This window comes from Dipodomys spectabilis, unplaced genomic scaffold (assembly GCF_019054845.1).
Source record: "Dipodomys spectabilis isolate Male_0828 unplaced genomic scaffold, ASM1905484v1 ptg000045l, whole genome shotgun sequence".
NCBI lineage: Eukaryota > Metazoa > Chordata > Mammalia > Rodentia > Heteromyidae > Dipodomys > Dipodomys spectabilis.
In genome coordinates this window covers 4,016,705-4,030,925 of record NW_024870722.1, presented here as the reverse complement: position 1 = coordinate 4,030,925, position 14,221 = coordinate 4,016,705, and the positions used below count along the sequence as shown (strand labels likewise).

General features: G+C 49.3%; 2 protein-coding genes across 5 annotated transcripts in view; one reads left to right on the top strand and one right to left on the bottom strand.

Moving 5' to 3' along the window:
* The window catches only part of Dtnbp1 (dystrobrevin binding protein 1), a 94,879-nt gene extending 88,151 nt beyond the window's left edge, over positions 1–6,728 (top strand). The window contains exons 9-10 of one of the 2 annotated variants that reach the window (XM_042678571.1): positions 5,319–5,456; positions 6,339–6,728. In XM_042678571.1, coding sequence (XP_042534505.1) covers positions 5,319–5,456; positions 6,339–6,595 — 395 coding nt within the window. In that variant the 3' untranslated portion in view covers positions 6,596–6,728. Of the gene's footprint in view, positions 1–5,318; positions 5,463–6,338 lie in introns of both variants that reach the window. The other variant, XM_042678570.1, reaches the window with a different exon arrangement.
* A 1,390-nt stretch (positions 6,729–8,118) lies between these two features.
* The window catches only part of Jarid2 (jumonji and AT-rich interaction domain containing 2), a 239,718-nt gene continuing 233,615 nt past the window's right edge, over positions 8,119–14,221 (bottom strand). For all 3 annotated transcript variants that reach the window (XM_042678520.1, XM_042678522.1, XM_042678521.1), the window contains 4 exons: positions 13,693–13,823; positions 12,650–12,833; positions 10,439–10,546; positions 8,119–9,183 (listed from right to left, as the gene is read on the bottom strand). In XM_042678520.1, coding sequence (XP_042534454.1) covers positions 9,001–9,183; positions 10,439–10,546; positions 12,650–12,833; positions 13,693–13,823 — 606 coding nt within the window. In that variant the 3' untranslated portion in view covers positions 8,119–9,000. The remainder of the gene's footprint in view (positions 9,184–10,438; positions 10,547–12,649; positions 12,834–13,692; positions 13,824–14,221) is intronic.

The following is a 14,221-nucleotide window of genomic DNA, read 5'->3' as shown; positions in this document are numbered from 1 at the left end:
CCTCTGTGCCATGGAGCCTGACTAGGCCCTCTTGTCCCAGAGTGGACCCAGTGCTTTGAAGACAGAACGGTGTCTGTGCCGGTGAGGGACAGGGACAGTAACGTGAGGCCGGACAGAACTAGCAGATAAAACCACCTGTGCTAGTTTAGAGCCTGTCCCTAAGACATCGTAGAGTACAAAAATGTCTTCAGATTGCTGCCAGCGGTGATACTAACTTGATGTTATTAACTTCCCCAGGAGGGTCTTACTTAACATTATGAAAATTATTACATTCTGTTACTAGTTTTCATTTTAATTAGGAGGCATTTTAAATATCCAGAGAAAAACTGACAATAGTCTTAATATGCTCCCATTTCCAGACTAAACATGTTAATACTTGCCTCCTATCTTTAAAAATGCTTTAAACATTCCGGACATATAAAAACCTATCTATGAATCTGCTGCCCATCGGGTACATAAATAAAATACCCTCCACACAGGTGAGGACGCGTGCCCACTGATGCATCCTCTTCCTCACTGCAGAGATTGCCAGCCCCCAGCACACACAAACTTATTCCAGCAATACAGCTAAGCTTTGCAAGTTTTAAAACCTCATAAAAATGGTGTTACATGGTATGCATCATTTTGTAGCTTATTGGGCAGGCATTTTGATAATACATTTGGGCTTATTGATGTATTATTTATTCTTAAATTTATTTACATTGAACGTTTACGGGCAGCTAGTATAAACAGACATACCTTATGAGTATATACTTTACATCACCAGTTCCCACATTCTAGAGGGTCCAGAGTTTGTGATTGTGAAGCTGTTGGCAAGTTTTATATGACCTGCAGGTTGATGCTGCTGTCTAGGGAGGCATTCTTTTTTTTTTTTTTTTGCCAGTCCTGGGGCTTGAACTTGTGGCCTGGGCACTGTCTCTGAGCTTCTTTTGATCAAGGCTAGAACCCTACCACAGCACCACTTTCAGCTTTTTCTGTTTATGTGGTACTGAGGAATTGAGACCCGGGCTTCATGCATGCTAGGCAAGCCCTCTACCACTAACCACATTCCCTGCCCACTTCTGTAGGGGGCAAGCAGTCACATGGCACGCCTGTCTTTTAAGTTTACTAGATTCCATCAGTTGCTCACCAACACATTGAAGCCAGTTTCCATACCCCCGTGCTTACTGTATGTGCTCCCATTACTCTACACCCTTGTGCATTGCCAGAAAAGCTCGGTATGAAATGACATTTTGGTTTTACTTTTAATTTCCATCGCTTATTTTATTCCTCTATGTTCCTTTTTTTTTGCATCCATACTTGTAGATATTGACCTTTGCTATTTGTGCATATAATTTCTACAATCTGTGGCTTTTCTTATTTCAGAGTTGGGTCTGTGTAAATCAAAAGTTAATTGATCAGCTTTGGTTATGGTTTGTATTTGTTTCTTAAGAAATGATTGACTTTGCTCTGTGTGGTGGCACTCACCTGTAACCTCAACTACTTGGGTTGCAGAAACAGGAGAATCAAAGTTTGAGGTCATCTCAGGCAAAATTAGCACGAGACCTTATCTGGAAAACAAACTAAAAGCTCAACAACCTGGGGCTTAGAACAAGTGGTACGGCACTTGCCTCGTAAGCCCAAGGCCCTGGCTTCACTGCTCAAAGCCACAAATGAGGGGCAAAGAATTCCTTAGCTTCTAGTTATAGGGGCATTCTACTGTTTTCTATCTCCTTCTTCACTCTGTAGTTCACTGTCAGTTGAATTTGTGTATCTTGGTAGGGCCCATTTTCACGTTGGCCATGGTAGAAACTCTCAGTCTCATCACCAGCCTTCTTCTTGTGCTGCTTTCATCCAGCCCACTGTGTCCACATTGATGCAGCCCCGAGTCCTTCTATCCAGTTACAGTGGGCTTCCACTTCTATTCAGTGATTCTGCATGGAGCCTGGGTCAGAACCATCCTGCCTTGTAATATTCAGCAAGCACTGGCTCCTGGCTGGGGACATTTGGCAAAGCCTGGGGACCATGTTGCCTGATGTATAGGATAAGGGTATGGCAGAGGCCAGAGGTGCTATTCAGTGCCCTGCATGGCACAGCATGGGCCCACATGCCATCAGGAGTCAGCAGCAGGCTCTGTCCCATGACCACGGGCCTCTGTGTCTCTACAGCCTTGCCACTTTAGTTACTGAGACTCTTTCTTGGTCAGAGTTTGACTGGAATTGTTCAGTGTCTAGACTGACAGAATTGGCTTCTTTATGAAATTAGGATTTTTCTAGGACTGCTATCCCCCCTCATTTACTCCTGAGTGTCAGAAACACTTACCTCAGATACTGTTTGGGACCAATGACATTTCTGTTCCTCATATCATGTATTATGTATTGTTAATTTTGGCACATTTTCCATGAATTGTCTTTTTTATATGCATTAGCATAGGAACCTTTTCAGTCTGTTGTAGTTAGTCTGTCTTGCATATCTAAAATTGTTTGATAGGGGCTGGGAATGTGGCTTAGTGGTAGAATGCTCCCCTAGCATGCATGAAGCCCTGGGTTCCATTCCTCATTGCCATATAATCAGAAAAAGCCATAAATGGTGCTGTGGCTCTACTGGTAAAGTGCTAACCTTGAGCAAAAGAAGCTCAGGGATAGTGCCTAGTCCTGAGTTCAAGCCCCAGAACTGGCGAAAATAAATAAAATTGTTTATTTTGTTCACATGAATATCTGTAATCCTGCCACTTCGGAGGCTGAAGCAGGATGATCAGAAGTTCAAGGCCAGCCTAGGTTACTAAGAGATGCTATCTCAAAGCACTCTGGACCCTGAGCGCTGTCCCTCAGCTCTTCAGCTCAAGGCGCTCTACTACTTGAGCCACAGCGCCACTTCTGGTTTTCTGGTGGTTAATTGGAGATAAGCGTCTAAAGGACTTTCCTGCCCAGGCTGGCTTTGATCCTCAGATCTCAGCCTCCTGGGTAGCTAGGCATGAGCCACTGGCACCGGGCAGACTTCTACCTTTTTATGGTTACTTAAGGGATAACAGTCTCATGGGCCTTCCTGCCTTGACTGAACTGAGATCCTCAGCTCTCCATCTCCTGAGTGCTCCTGAGTAGGTAGGATTACAGGTGTGAGCCACCAGCACTTGGCTAAAAGTACTATTCTTGCCCCAACAATGCTTCTTAGGCAATAGCTTTATCATTTTCTTAACTGCTTGTCCATAACGTTATTAAAAAGATTGAACCAAAACAACAAAGAAAAACATCATTCATGTAGTTGTTTTGTTTTTTGACAGTCTTGCTGTGCAATATAGGCCAGTCTGCTGTTTGAGATCCTCTCCTGCCTCAGGCTCCAAGGCCTGGGATTATAGATGTAAACTATTAGCACCAACTGTCATCTTTTTTGGTTTTGCTTTTGTTTTGTTTTTGTCGGTCGTGGGGCTTGAACTCTGGGCTTGGGCGCTGTCCTTGTGCTCTTCAGCACAAGGTGAGTGCTCTACCGCTTGAGCCACAGCGCCACTTCCACTGTCATCTTTTTTTAAACTGGTTTTTTGTTTTGTTTTTTTTTTTGCCAGTCCTGGGGTTTGAACTCAAGGCCTAGACACTGTCCCTAAGCTTCCTTTTACCCTAGGATAGCACTCTTCACTTGATCCACAGCTCCACTTCTGGCTTTTTCTGAGTAATTTATTGGAGATGAGTCTTAAGGACTTTCCTGCTTGGGCTGGCTTTGAACTGCAATATTCAAATCTCGGCCTCCTGAGTAGTTAGAATTACATGAGTGAGCATCCAGCACCCAGCTTAACTGTATTTTTTAAACTGTGATTTTTGTGTGTGTGTATGTCTTTTCTTTTTTTGGTACTGGGATTGGACCCAGGACATTGCACTTACTAGGCAAGTGCTTTGCCACCGAGCTGCATTCCAGCCCTGTCATCTTTAGCAGGTTTGGCTCATTTACATTTAGTGAATACTGGCATAAACAGCTTCATTACCATCTTACTTGGTGCTCCTTTCTTAAAAGCTTTTTTTGAAAGCATTTTTTTTTATGTTATGTAGAATGGAGAGCCTCTGCCTTTTTCAAAGTTAAAGTCAGAACACTGGCCGTTGGCCGTACTGAAAGGCTCCTTCCATAGCCAGAAAAAGTCCCAGCACCTCCCATCTCCCACCCCAGAAAAGTGCCACCAGGAGGCACCAGCATAACCAGTCAGCCTGGATATCAGGGTCCAGCGCCGTTGCCCCTTGTGCTTGGTTCCAGATCATGTGGGTGTAGTGTTGACATTGATGTGGTCCGGGGTGTAAGGCCTTGGCAGGTGAGCCTCAGGACAGCATGGATTTGGATGTTACTTCCAAGTGTCAGGTTGTCAAATGAATGAGCTTGGCACGGGAAAAACCGGAAATCTTCCTCCTGGGACTCACCCTGTTCGTAATGTCTTTTGCTTCCTAAATCTGGGCCCCCATGCCTGTTGGTTTTGGAAAATACTGGCTTCTTTAAACAGGATTGCTCTTCCTTTCCTTTTGGAACTGTGAAGTGCTAAAGCTTTGGCATTTTCTAGCTCACATTTATATATCTTACTTGGGGAATCCATTCAATCACCGTGTGATCTAGTTTATTGATTTTCTGCACTGATCTTCCATTTAACTCACAGGTCAAGTAAAATTTCAGTGATTAAATTTCTGTAGGTCCCCTTTCAGATGGCTAGTCTGACACTTGCTCTTTCATTGGTCCCAAGTTTATCTGAAGTTCTTGGCAAAAGATGCCAACACTGGATTTGCTTGTTCTGGCCCTCCCTTGCAGGGGCCTGTCTCCATGTGTTGTAAATTCTGATTGGGTTATGTCTTTGAGCTTGTATTCCTGTGAAACCCACAACTAAGGGTCCATCCTTCCAGAAACAATTTACATTTGCTTCCACCAGGTACTGCCATACCCAGGATGCCTTTATTGGCTTGTGGTTTTCTGGGCTATAAAAGCCGGGGGCAAAGCAGTTGATTCCTGTTGCAGGTGGGCTGGGAGCTGTGGGCTGCACTACTCAGCCTTCAGATGCTTTAGGACTGCAAAATGCCCAAAGGTCAGTGCAATTTTAGATGGTGCTCACCTGTAAGCGGAAGTGGCCGATGTCCTGCAGCCCCACAGTAGCCTGAGCTTTAGATAATGCCTGCCCTGCTCAAATACTACTGGGCAACAAAGGGCTAGGACATCAAAATGGGGAAGGGCTTAAGAGCGACAAATGACGTGGACCAGCTTGAACCATGTTTCTTGGTAGTCACAATGTAATTATCTTAATTCCAACGAAATTCACCTTTTAAAGTAATGTAAGAGAAAAAACTAACTTTCCTGCTGTACTGTGGATCTGTTCTCAGAGCCTATGGGCAGTATGTCATCCATGGAGGTGAACGTGGACATGCTGGAGCAGATGGATCTGATGGACATCTCCGACCAGGAGGCCCTGGACGTCTTCCTGAATTCCGGTGGAGAGGACAGCACTGTGCTGTCCCCTGGTTTAGGTAGGAGTGGAGAGCCCTGCAGAAATGGAACCAAGGGCTCCCATCTCCCTCCCCATCACTGGCCACTTCTACCAGCCCATCTTCCCACACACTGGATTTTAAGTATCTTTCCCTGCAGCCTTCGCTGACAGGAGTTAGGACGGTTTTCCCCTGCACCTGCCCAGTGGAATCCAGTGGGCACAGCCACCATGGAGCAGCTGCAATCCTGGGGGCACCATTCCATTTTCATTGGGCAAACATTTGCCAAGGCACCAGACCTGTATGTGGCCTCACTACATCTTACAGTTCTTCAGGCTGTGTCCTTTTATATGTACATCACCCCACAGCAAGCTTATGACATACTACAGAACTTCTACATACGAAGACGGTTCTCTTAGTTCCACAGGTGCTATGTTTCCCAAGTCCTCTTACCTCATCCTCTCAGCCCTGTTCTCAGAAAGGCTACTACACACAGCACTGAGGGGTGGTAGGCTGCCTTTTTCTGGAGGAGGAGGAGACTTAATATCGTGAGGGCCTGTGGAAATCTTGATTCCTCAAAGAATTGAATCCCCATGAAACTGGAGACCTGCCAAATGGTCAATAATTCTGACTTTGTCTCAACACTGGTGTTCCAAAATAAATTACTTACGTAAAGTTTCCAGGACTACTCCATTCCTTACCCTCAGGCCTTTAAAAAGCACATGGTTTGGGCATTACACCAGTGCAGAGTTCTGTACTTCCCTCTAAGGCAGGTGGCCAGCTCGGGTGGCCTCTGGGGCCTCCCTTAGCGCCACACCCAGGGTGGCTCATCACGGGAACAGCAGCCCCTGTGCATGGTCAGCTGTTGAAGGTTGTAGCTCCTGTCAGTACGTCACTCATTTGTTTATTCTTTTCCAGAGCCTGAACAGGACAGCTGTCAGAGCGGAGTAACTCTCCAGGTTCCACATCCATCCGAACACCCATCCCAGCCGCCCTCCTCATCCTTCACCCACACCAACCCGTCCACCCCAGACCTGGGGGAAGGAGGGGACTGTCCAGTGGTGCAGTCTGACGAGGAGGAGGTCCAGGTAGACACCGCCCTGGCCACGTTACACAGTGACAGAAAGGCCACCCCAGACATCAGTGATGATAGTGACTCAAATCCGGACATCTGAATGGTCAGCTGGGCGCAGAACCCACCTGCATAGCCAGGTTGTTGTACAGAGGGTCTTGATTTTTACATGGTTGCCAATAATGGGCAAGAAACTGCCTGAGAGAAGGGCTAACAATAAAGTTGGAGGAATTTAACTGAAAAGAGTATGCATCTAGTTTGTACAGGAGGGAAAGGTGTTCCCCTGCCTCCATCCTCAAGGACAGCATAACTGAAAGTTCCCTACGCATGGTGAGATGCTGGGGCCCATGGGTTGGGGGTAGGGGAGATGTTCTCGGTGGTGGGCACCTGAACGCGAAGCCCTCACAGGCAGACATTTCTGCTTGCAGTCTGTACAACACACACCTGAGCCCAGAGGACCACACCAGTTTGAGCAAAAGCAGCATCGTTCCTCCTGCAGAGAAGTTTCTCTGCTTCCTGGCCCATCCAGCTCCAGGAGGATAGGACCTTGAGCAGTGTGAGCCTCCCAGGTGAGCTCTGGCCCAGCCACAGGCCACCAACAGATGGCGCTCTATGTGAGCAAAATGAAAATGCTTCCATCAGTACCTCCACGGCAGCGGGAAGACTGCCCGCCACATTCACTCATCTTCCACGAGACAGACAAATGTCCAAAAACTTTGTTTTTATTATTAAACCTTGTAGTACAAACCTGAAAAGTAAACAAAAAACTGGCAATAAACCACATGAAGTATCCCCTCTCAAGGGAGGGAGCAGAGCAGCGCTAATAAATTAAATGTCAAACTGTAAGCCATAGGCAGAAGTTTACTGTCAAAAAGAGGGAAAAGTACACAGCAAGGCCATAAAAACCAGACAACCACATTGGAAAACACTTGACCGTTTATGTCATCGTTAAATATTCCAAAACAGTTCAGTCTTCTGCAACAACGACCAACAAAGTGGATCCTAGGACACTCCTGGCAGGCCCCACCGGCCGCTCCGTGCAGCGTGGGGAGCTACAGGACTGGTGGTCCAATTATGAAACAGAACAGCTTGTGAAAACACTTTCCCTTTTTATTCCACACATACTGTACACACAACCGGAGAAGGGCAACAGCTACTCCATTATTATTTTTGTTGTTGTTCAGTGATGTAAGCAGCACTTATAAAATGTTACAAGAAAAACCCTGTAAGCATCCAATCCAACCGATGAAGAAACTGAAATGTAAGGCTTTTCTTCATCTTGTCTTTTCACCCCCCGTCCCTCCCCCCACCGAGAAAAGGCTCAAGTATTTAAAACAATTTACAGGTGTATGTACAAAAGGGATGGGATTTTTTTTTTCTTTTTTCCTTTTTGTTAAAACATGAAGAGAAAAAATAGACAAGGAAGAACACAAATGCATTTTCACATTCAAAAAAGAACTGCAGACCTAGTGGCTCTACAATGCGATCATGGAGGAAAACAAATCCCAAACGAAAGATTAATGCTGACGTGTGAAGGTGCGCAGGACAAGAAGCAGTGAGATGAGGATGGAATGTTCAGGAAGATTGCACATTGATGACCACGAAGCACGCAGCGCTTCAATCACGTGTTTGTTTTTTCTCTTTTTTTTTTCCCCCCTTAAGGATGCTATTGAAGGGTTTTTTTGATAAAGTAGCCAACAGCACCAAAAAATAACAGAATGGATTTCCTAATGAAATCAGGCACAGGTCTCCCTCAGTGACCCTCCAAGGCAGGCGGTCTTTGTCTTCGTCCTCTCCCTCCAACGGATGCATAGTGATGTGCTGGTACCGAGAGCCTAGCTGCTCAAACCTCCACATGTTGCCTGTGGTTAAGAACCAAAGTCGGCCTTCAGCTGCCAGGACCACCCAACAAAACAAAATCAGGGCTCTCCGGATTCAGAAGTTACAAATTCCTCTTGCACATGACAGAAGAAAAGACAGCCAAAAGTAAAGCCATTTCAAGTTTTTTTTTTTTTTCCTGTGTGTATGTGTGTGTGTGTGTGTATATATATATATATGTCTCCTATCCCTTTTCCAATCTAGAAAAATCTGCTCACATGACTGGTAAGTTAAAATTTGTTCTCCAAACTTCACCCTCTTCAAAAAATGGGTTTAAAAAGCCTTTTTCCCCCCAACAGTTACAAAAAAAACGAAACAAAACAAAAATCAAAACAACAAAAAAAAGGCTTTCGTCAGCCACAGGGGCGATATAAAGTAATACAGCCCCTCAAGGGTTTTTAAAACAGTGGATATACGGCAGTTTCCAAAATCCGACTGCAGTATCTAGGTATTCTAAGTAGAAAAAAAACTTCAACAGTTTAATGCTAAAACAAAATTAGTTCTCTAAAACCAGAAGAAAATCTTCTTTAGAGCTAGTGCAAAGACAGCTTGTATCCTACAGCAAGTACTCCAAACTAGAATATAATAATTACAAAAAAATATATATAAATCAACCACGGGTTGGCATCTTCATGATGAGCTTGAAGCACTTTTGGATGAGCCAGAGGATGACAGCCGGGACGGCGGCACGGCCACCGTCGCTCTCTTGCGGGGGCCTCTTTTTGGTGTGGGTTTACTGAGACAGTTCTCAATGCTGCCGTTTTTACTGGACACTTTGCCACAGATCTGATTGACCAGACTGATGATTTGCTCCTGTTGGGACAAAGAGACACCGTTAACGCAGCAGAGGGGAATCCTGAGGTCTGTGGGGCAGCTCTCAGAAGGCTGGCCAGGACCTTGGGAGATCTCAGTCAGCCTTTTTTTTTTTTTTTTTTTTTTTGGGGGGGGGGGGGGCGGGGGGCGAGTGCGACAGCGCAGGCGCAGGCCTGGAGCTTGAACTCAGCCTGGGCACACGTTGCCCCTGATTTGAGCTCCTTTTCCACTTGAGCCACAGTGCCACTTCAGGCTTTTTCTGTGGTTAATTGGAGATGAGAGTCTCACAACGTTTCTTGCCCGGGCTTCGAACCATGATCCTCAGATCTCAGCCTCCTGAGTAGCTAGGATTACAGGCGTGAGCCACCAGTGCCTGTCTTCAACCATCTTTTTCTTAAAGGGTTCTGAGACTCTGCCAAACTAGACATGCTGAACATCCTCAAATGCTTTCCTTGTCAGCCCAAAGCAGACGCCTCCATCCTGACTGCACTGCCAGTGGCAGTGAGGGTGGAAGTGTAACCACACGCCAGAAGTCAGGTGCTTCTGAAGCACAGCATTCCCGTCCGATCTGTGTCTGAGGCACACAAGTTCCAGCGCAATGTAGTCAGAACCACGCAGCCAAGGACCATGGCTGGCCACTGAAGAGGGGCTTCCAGGCTGTGTGCACATAGCACACAGCCAATTAAGAAGGGATGGTGCCAGTGTCTGTGGACACTTCCAGATGTTCCGGCTAGGGGGGCCCTGCTGGCATCTGGTGGGGAATGCTGCCCAATGCCCTGCTGTGTGGGGACATGTACAGAGAATCGCCTGTGTCCAAGCGCCTTGTCAAAAGCTGGCCCAGGAATCTGAGAAGGAGAACACCTCATGGGGTGGGAGGGCCTAAACTTCCAAACGTGCCAATGGGGAAGGCCGTGGCAGGTTGCAGTGACAGCCAGATCTGCAAGGCGCTGAGCAGAGCCACAGCAGAGGGGTCAAGAGGAGGTCAGTGGCTGTCTCCCAACAGAATGTTTCTTTCCACCATGATTCCATCCCATTACCAGTGGGCCATTTGCTCATCAGGGTGGAAGTCAGTGCGCTACGGGAAAGAAGCAAAGTGCCAGAGGCTGTGTGGCCTGCAATCGGCAGCACAGAGATGAAAATGCAGATGGAGCTGTCATCGTCCTAAATTCCACAAGGCCGTGGGACAGTTGGCTACATGCAGGGCAGGGCCTTGCCAGGGCTCTGTCCCCGCAGGACGGACTGAGCAGGGACTGACCTCGTCGTAGCGGTACATCAGCTTCAGCCCGCGGCAGGACTTCTGCTTCTCCACGTGGCGCAGAGCGCACTCCAGGCAGAACACGACGTTCTCGTTCTCCTGCACCACCTGTAGGGATAGCACAGCTCAGCTGGGCTCCAGACTAAGAAGGGCCAGGGAGGGGGGCGTGGCTGAGCCCCACACACGGGTGGGGAGGCCCGTGCCCACGATGCCCAGGCCAGGGAGCTGACTCACAAGCACGCAAACATGAAATGGGAAGAGCTAGATGCTGGTGGTGCTGAGCCCCTCCCAGATATCTGCAATTAGGAGGCTGGGAACTGGAAAAGGGAGGTTCTAGCCAGCCAGGGCCGAAGAGTCTGAGAGACTATCTCTTAATTAGTAAAATGGCCAGGCTAGAGGTATGGTTCATTCAAGTGGTAGAGTGCCCGCCAGGAGCAAGCAAGCTGAGCAAGGAGAGTACAAGACTTAAATTCAGAACTGGGTCCTGGCATAAAAAAGACAACAGAAGAAATAGGAAGAGACTAACAGCTGGGAATAGGGTCTCCCGCTAGGGGGAGGGGCTGGGCTGCATTAACAGAGGCCTTCAATACAGCGGATGGATAAGGGAAAACTCAAGCAGAGGGTTCAGAATACATGAGAGATGCCAGCACAGCCCTGAGTGGAGCAAGACTACCAGCTGGTATGGCCACAGGACACACGGGCAGCAAAACGGCTACTGCTCAGGAGCAGCTTCTTTAATACAGCTGGAGAGGAACGCAGAGCCCTACACCCCCTTGGCGAGACCAGTGATGCCACCAAAACACAGCAGGACATGCCAGCCTTCATCCAGGAGGCTCGGGTAGAGGGCCCAAAGGGCCAGGAGAGAGCAGAGATGCTGCCGGCTCGGGTGAAGGACTCTGCCACTCCCCTGAGTTCAAGTCTTACTTTGTTTAAAATGTAACCAAGGAAAAATGGTGTCTTGGCACCTGAGATGGGATTTGGTCTTGTGTCTAATCGAAGAGCAGAGTATGAGCTTTCACAACATGAAAATGCCACCGACAGAAAGACGCCGCCTCTGAAAGGCACGGAGGAGCAACACGCTTCATGGGAAGTGAGGTGCATCAAACATACAAGTACAACTTAAACCCTTTCACTTCAGCAAGTGCCAACTCAAAAAGCAAAGCCTTCCAGAGGCCACGTTGAAAACTCTCATCCCCAAACGCCTGCAGGACCAGGCCAGCACCACATGACAGAAGTCGGTCACCACAGAAAATCGCTCCCGCTAATGATAAACACAGGAAGGATGCAGCGTGAGAAGACAACTATGCAGCTCTGATGGGCGATGCTGGTAACGCAGATTTGAGGAAGAGAATATGCAAAATGCAATCCACGCCATCACAAGATCTATCCCCTCAAAATTCACACCCTCATCACCTGCATCTCAGAATGGGCCATGTGCGCAGGGGCAGGAGGTCCTGATCTAACCTGGCTTGTGTCCTGAGGAGACACGAGGACCAGGTGAAGAAGCCTTGCCATGTGGACGCAGCAAGAAGGTGCTGCCCGCCCAAGCGGCTTTGGCCTCCCAGACACTGAGAAACCTCTGCTGCGCCGCTAGGCTGGGACATTGTCATGGCAATGCAGTGGCTCCCACCCTCCTTTTAAGCTTCTGGAGTTGCAAGGAGTATGTGACTGAACTGGGAGAGGCAATCCCTTCCACTGTGGGACAGCAGATGCGCTGGCCTCGGGTGAGGATGCGCCAGGCCCCAGTGCTGCCCACCACAGGCCAGCAGAGCAACTGCACAGCGCTGCGGGACCCCCATCACTGGGCATTTGACTTAAGCTGCTCATTCCTGACCAAGGATGGAGGGAAGTGGCCCTGCAGGTGGGCCAGGGCTGTCATGGGGACTATGCACTGCGGGCACGTAGCAGCGGGCTAACCCTGGGTCCCAGCCGGGTGTGTTCTGACTCAACTGTGTTGGGCACCTGCCTTCCACAAAGGTTTTTCCGCGGGAAGTGGTGTCACTGTGGGAGCAAAGCAGAAGAAAGGGGACGAGGCAGCGAGGCGGGCAGGGCAGCGTGAGGAAGCCTGGAGGAGCAGAACTGGAACACGGTCTGGGCACCCCGGTGCGCTGACCCGCACGCAGACGCCAGTGTCTCTGGGCTGAGATACTGGGGAATGAACAGGACAAACGGGCCCCGCCCCATGGGAACGAGGACAGCAGGGACACTCACCATGGACAGATAGCACAAGTGCTGGCAGACCTGACACCTCCTCTCTGATGTCTCCAATTGCAGCCACTTTCGAGGCTTTTTCTTCCCATCTGCCACCGCGCTGCTGCTGTCATGGCTGCCGTAGCGCGCGGAGGAGTGAAGGCCGGCTTCGAACAGCTGCCTGCGCTGCCTCAGCTCTGTATCCCTGTCGAAATGACGGAGGGGGGGAGCCGCTGTCAGCAAGCGTGGTGGGGCTTCTGTGCAGAGCAGGTGGCCAGGCCACTGACCACCAGAAGGGGATGGACGGCCGCGCCATCCACGATAACCCACTGGGAACAAGATGCACACATGGGGCGGGGCGGGCCCGGAGCCCAGCTCACCTTCCCCAAGTGCTGGCGGGGACCAGACAGACAAGCCCCTACCCCACAGGCCACATGATGGCAGGACTTTGCCCTGAGATGAGGCAGGACACACAACGCAGAAGCACATTCGCTCCACCCCTCAGAAGATACAACACACTATTTGCTGGCTTCGTCATCCGAGACTCAGCCGTCGCGGGTAGAATCCGCATGGTGCCCCCAGAAGCCTCTCCCTAGGAAGATGCAGACACCTCCACAGTAAGGAGGGTGAGCAGGGTTACAAAGGAGCCAGGTAAAAAGCCAGGCTGTGCTTCAGTGTCTGGCGGACCTGCTCCGCCCATCACTGCCGGAGGAAAGCTGGGCTAGGGCAAGAGGCAGTGCCAGCGTCGTCACGCATGCGGTACACGCCACCTAGCAAGAAAAGCAAGGGTTGGGCACTACCGGAAGCTCCCCATACCACTTCCGCCGTCGAGAACAGTCAAGGTGTCTGTGGCAGAGTTCCAACATGATCAGGGTCCAGACCGCCTGCCTCCTAGTCACTCCCGGGACGACCTCACACAGGACACTGACCCCCAACAGCAGGCAAGAAGACAGGCACCCCACCCCTCACAGATGCCCCACCGAGCCTCTGCAGAGGGCCTCATTAGCGCAGGGGCGGCCGATAATGGGGCCTCAGCCCTGCCCCGCTGCGGCTGCCCTGCGTACCTGAGCTCATCCAGAAGGGCTGAGATGGTACTGAGAGTGGGGCCGTTCTCCTTTTTCGCTTCTGCTTGTGCAATCTGGTACAGCAGCTTCTCCATGGAGAATGGCTTGGCGATATGGCGGCGCTTCATCTCCTGAAAGAGATGAAGTCTTGGCGGTTGAGTCCCAGGGGTCAGCAGCTGTCAAGCTTCTTGGGAATGTCCAGACTTTCCACACTGTGTTCGTATCAAGGCTATTAAAAAATAAGATATCTTCGCTTGCCCAGAGGGTGTGGATAATAGTTAGAGCACACCACAGCACCAGCAGCTAGGAAGCCGAGGTCTCAAGCTGACACCAAGCAGAGACCTCCACGCCCGCCAGATGAAGCGCGAGGACTTTTGTATCACTGAGGTTGGCCAGTAATGGACATCAAACCCTCCATGGCACAGGCCAACACCTCTTCTCAAGTAAAACCTTCTGCCACCCCTAAGGATTTCAGAGACATATTCCAGCACAAAAGTCTACACATGCATGCTCAGTACTGCACAGGTCC